This window comes from Nicotiana sylvestris, chromosome 3 (assembly GCF_000393655.2).
Source record: "Nicotiana sylvestris chromosome 3, ASM39365v2, whole genome shotgun sequence".
Lineage (NCBI taxonomy): Eukaryota > Viridiplantae > Streptophyta > Magnoliopsida > Solanales > Solanaceae > Nicotiana > Nicotiana sylvestris.
In genome coordinates, this window is record NC_091059.1 from 121,585,278 (window position 1) to 121,589,337 (window position 4,060).

The 4,060-nt window shown below is 39.9% G+C and overlaps 1 protein-coding gene across 1 annotated transcript; it reads right to left on the minus strand.

The window, feature by feature from the left end:
- Positions 1-1,225: 1,225 nt before the first annotated feature.
- Positions 1,226-3,707, minus strand: LOC138887951 (uncharacterized). Its single transcript, XM_070169744.1, has 3 exons — positions 3,335-3,707; positions 1,537-1,598; positions 1,226-1,240 (listed from the first exon to the last, which is right to left on the minus strand). Exons 1-3 carry the CDS (start codon positions 3,705-3,707, stop codon positions 1,226-1,228), a joined length of 450 nt encoding a protein of 149 aa, XP_070025845.1.
- Between the last annotated feature and the right edge of the window lie 353 nt (positions 3,708-4,060).

Genomic DNA, 4,060 nt, shown 5'->3' on the forward strand with positions numbered 1-4,060 from the left:
TAGAATTAAATCCTAAATACAAATGCAAAATATTTTTATATTTCCCATAATTTAACCAAAATTAACATGCGCAGACAAATGCAAACAATTGAGAGAAAATGTCATAAAAATCCACAAAATTACAAACAACGAAAAAAATTATTTTGTTTTGAATTTGTGGGAGTGATTCACATAGGGCAAAAATCACGTGCTCACAGCTGCCCCTCTTTGCTCGGAAACACGAAGAGTTTTCATGCAAAGATAAAGTGAGCGAATATGAGTGATTTTTGCCCGTTTGAATACTCCGTGGGAAGCATTTTTGAAAGATTTGACCGCATCCTGCTTTCGAGGTTGCCTACATATCCTTGGCTATAAAGGAATCAGGTCAGTGTAGTTTGGAAAGTTTCGGTAGCTGGGACTACCCTGAAGTTGTGATTTCACTCTTGCTGTTGTTGCTACTGCTTACTGACCTCCTTATTACACCATGACAAAGTAAAAGAAGCTAGACTAAACTATGATCTAGGAATTACAAAAGTCCTATCTATATCTTCAAACTTGATCTTGTGATATCTTATTGCCTTGTTGAGTTGTATTCTCCCGGTGAGGTCCATTTGTTGCCGACTTGAATTGTAATCTGAGATGTTTTCCCTTTTCTTCAGGTGGATGCCTGATTGCTGAACTTGAACTGTATTCCTGTGCTCTTCCAGGTGGGCTCTTGATTACTGAACTTGAATTGTTTTCCCGTGCTCTTCAGGTGGGCTCTTAATTGCTGAACTTGAATTGTATTCTCGTGCTCTCCAGGTAGGCTCTTGACTGCTGAACTTGAATTGTATTCCCGTGCTTTCCAGGTGGGCGCCTGACTGCTGAACTTGAATTGTATTCCCGTGCTCTCCAGGTGGGCGTCTGACTGCTGAACTTGAATTGTATTCCCGTGCTCTCCAGGTGGGCGCCTGACTGCTAAACTTGAATTGTATTCTCCCTGTTCTCCAAATGGGTACCTGATTTCAACAAAAATAGACAAAACAAAGAAAATTTTCTGTCCCAGTTTGGTAACTGGGCACATATGTGAGTGTTAAACTGAATCATGTTACCAAATATTACTAAGAATTTGAAAGCTAGGTCTCATTATCCAGGAGGGGTCCTGGAAACTCTTAATTAAACGACAAATTTAAATCTAAGTTATATCTTCTAAAGGTTTGACTTCCGCTAAATCTTGTTATCTAAGAGGGTCTTAAACTACTCCACATTATCCAGGAGGGTCCTGAAAATCAAAAATCAAGTATTATCTTAAAAGTGATAATTTTTACGGCTAAATTGCACTACCCTACAACAGAGCTTACGCTAAATCTTGTTATCTAATGGAAGTCTTAAAGCTAAGTCCCATTATTCAGGAGGGTCCTGAAAACTCCTAATTGAATCATATCTTAAACATGCACACTTTGAAACCAACTTATATTCCTTGGGGTACATTTATGCTAGATTTTGCTATTTATGATTGTTTTGATTTGTAAACTAGGTACCATTTTCTAGGAGGGTCCTGAAAATTTACGGTCAAACCTGTCTGGTGCTCGCTTTTCCCCTACGGAGGAATTCTCCAAAACAAACAAAATTTTCTGCCCCTGTTTCAATCAAAGAAAAATCTTGTCAGTTTAAAAATATGGTGGTTAGTTTGTGGCATTCTTGTTGAAGGTGGCCTCTCCGCTGCGGTGCTTCGTTTTGACTGGCTTTCCCGAACTGGCCCAGAACCGCTTGACTTTCTGATTGACTTTCAAACTACCTGACCCTAGATAACCCGAGTGTTCTATACCCAAACCGTTGTCTTACATTTCTGACCCCTTTATCCGAACCTCGGCATCTCCCACAAAGTTACTAAATCATCCCGTCGATGGAACTTTCGCTGACACTTTATATCCCACTTTACATCATTCTATCTTTAGTATGTTCTAGCCACACTGTGCTTTGCAATTTTTGAAGTTGGTAGTGAGCTTTGAAATCCTTTCTTATTTGCTTGACCAAGACTAACATTGAAACATCTTAGAGAAATGAAACCCAAAAGAACTGAAATGCAATGACCCTGAGAGTTAAGGATAAAGAAAATCCAAAACTGGATGACTTGCTAAAAAGGAAAAAGGAAAGAGACTTATCTGAGTGGAACAGCTAGTACCAATGATCATGACATGCATTTCGGATTAATCGGCCCAATCTGTTCAAACAATCAACTTTCAGTTGCCATATTTTGTTGCCCCGGAGTTTCCATAACCTGCCTTCTTCGCCAAAACCTTGACCTTGTTCGGCCTGCGGTGCCTTGAAGGGTTTTCACCAACAAGCCTCTCTCATTTGTTCATCTCTCAACTCACATTCGCCTTACGGTGCCCGTAAGGATTTTCACCAATAAGACTCTCTCATTTTTTATTTCTCTCAGCTCTCGTCGCCTTATGGTGCCCGTGAGGGTTTTCACCAATAAGACTCTCTCGTTTTCATTATTTTTTTTGCTTGGACCAGAGTGTCGCCCCTGATATGAATTACCTCCACTTGCTTGACTTGGCATTTCTTGAAGACTGATCGGAAGGTCTTTCTTTGGACCGTAATGTGGGCTTTTGGATAGGGTTAGAAAGAAAGGGTATCAAAGGCTCAAAACAATTCAAATGGGTTCAAAATTACAACTTTTGGAATCAGATTTCTTGCAACAACCACAACTTCTGCCCCAGTTTCTTTGCTTGGGGATTTTTGGGATTTTATTTTGATGGGACCGAACCGTGAGGCTGCCTATATATCCTTTAAAGGAATTAGGTCGAACGTAGTTCATGTCGTAGAAATTACTTTGTTATTGTGATTCTTCTTTTCTGTTCTTCCTCTCTCTCTTCTTTCTTTTCTTTCTTCCCTTTTCTCTTTTTGTTGTTTTGTTATTTTGTTGTTGTTTTTTCTTTTTTCTTTTCTTTTCTTTCTTTTTCTTTTTTTCTTTCTTTTCTTTCCTTCTTTTTTTTTCCTTTTCTCTTTTCCCTCTTTTTCTTTTCCTTTTTCCTTTACTTATCTTTCGCACTTGCACTTCTGATCTTTGCTACTGATTCCGAAAGAGGGATACAAAAGGAAATAAATAAGGCTCAAAGGGGGTAACAATGGATAAAGTGTTTAGATAGCAGAACAAAAATGCCTTCGTCATTCCAATCTTCAAAATATGCCAAGTACCAACAAATACAATTTAACCCAAAGAAAATCATACATAATATCTTTTTGACCGCATCGGAATTGATGGTCATTTCTATAGACTTGCCTTCTATGTCTGTTAAATACAAAGCACCATTGGACAACACTCTCGTCACGATGAACGGCCCCTGCCAATTTGGGGCGAACTTACCTTTTGCTTCAGCCTGATGTGAAAGGATACATTTCAATACTTGCTGACCCACTTCAAACTTCCGTGGATGCACCTTCTTGTTATAGGCTCTAGCCATTCTCTGTTGGTACAACTGGCCATGACACACTTCCGCCAATCTTTTCTCATCAATCAAGCTCAATTGCTCCAGGAGGGTTTTGACCCATTCATCATCATCAATTCCGGCCTCAGCGACAATCCGAAGGGACGAGATTTCAACTTCCGTGGGTATTACTACTTTAGTACCATATACTAACAAATAAGGGGTTGCCCCTACTGAAGTACGAACAGTGGTGCGATAACCCAACAATGCAAAAGGCAGCTTCTCATGCCATTGCCTGGAGCCTTCCACCATTTTCCGAAGTATCTTCTTTATGTTTTTGTTGGACGCCTCGACTGCTCTGTTTGCCTTGGGGCGGTAAGGGGTGGAATTGCGATGCGTAATCCTAAACTGCTGACATACCTCTTTCATCAGATGACTATTGAGATTAGGCCCATTGTCTGTAATGATCACCTTTGGTATCCCAAACCGACAAATGATATTTGAGTGCACAAAATCAACTATCGCTTTCTTGGTTAGAGATTTGAACATTTTAGCCTCTACCCATTTGGTGAAATAGTCGATGGCCACTAGAATGAACCTGTGCCCATTTGATGTTGATGGCTCAATTGGCTCAATGACATCTATGCCCCACACAACAAAAGGCC

Excerpts from the sequence above, each read along its gene's own strand:
- LOC138887951 (XM_070169744.1), bottom strand. The coding sequence starts at position 3,707 with ATGGTGGAAGGCTCCAGGCAATGGCATGAGAAGCTGCCTTTTGCATTG. Across the intron at positions 1,599-3,334 it reads ACATCAGGCTGAAGCAAAAG|GGGCAGAAAATTTTGTTTGT; the intron begins GTAAGTTCGCCC and ends TGATTGAAACAG.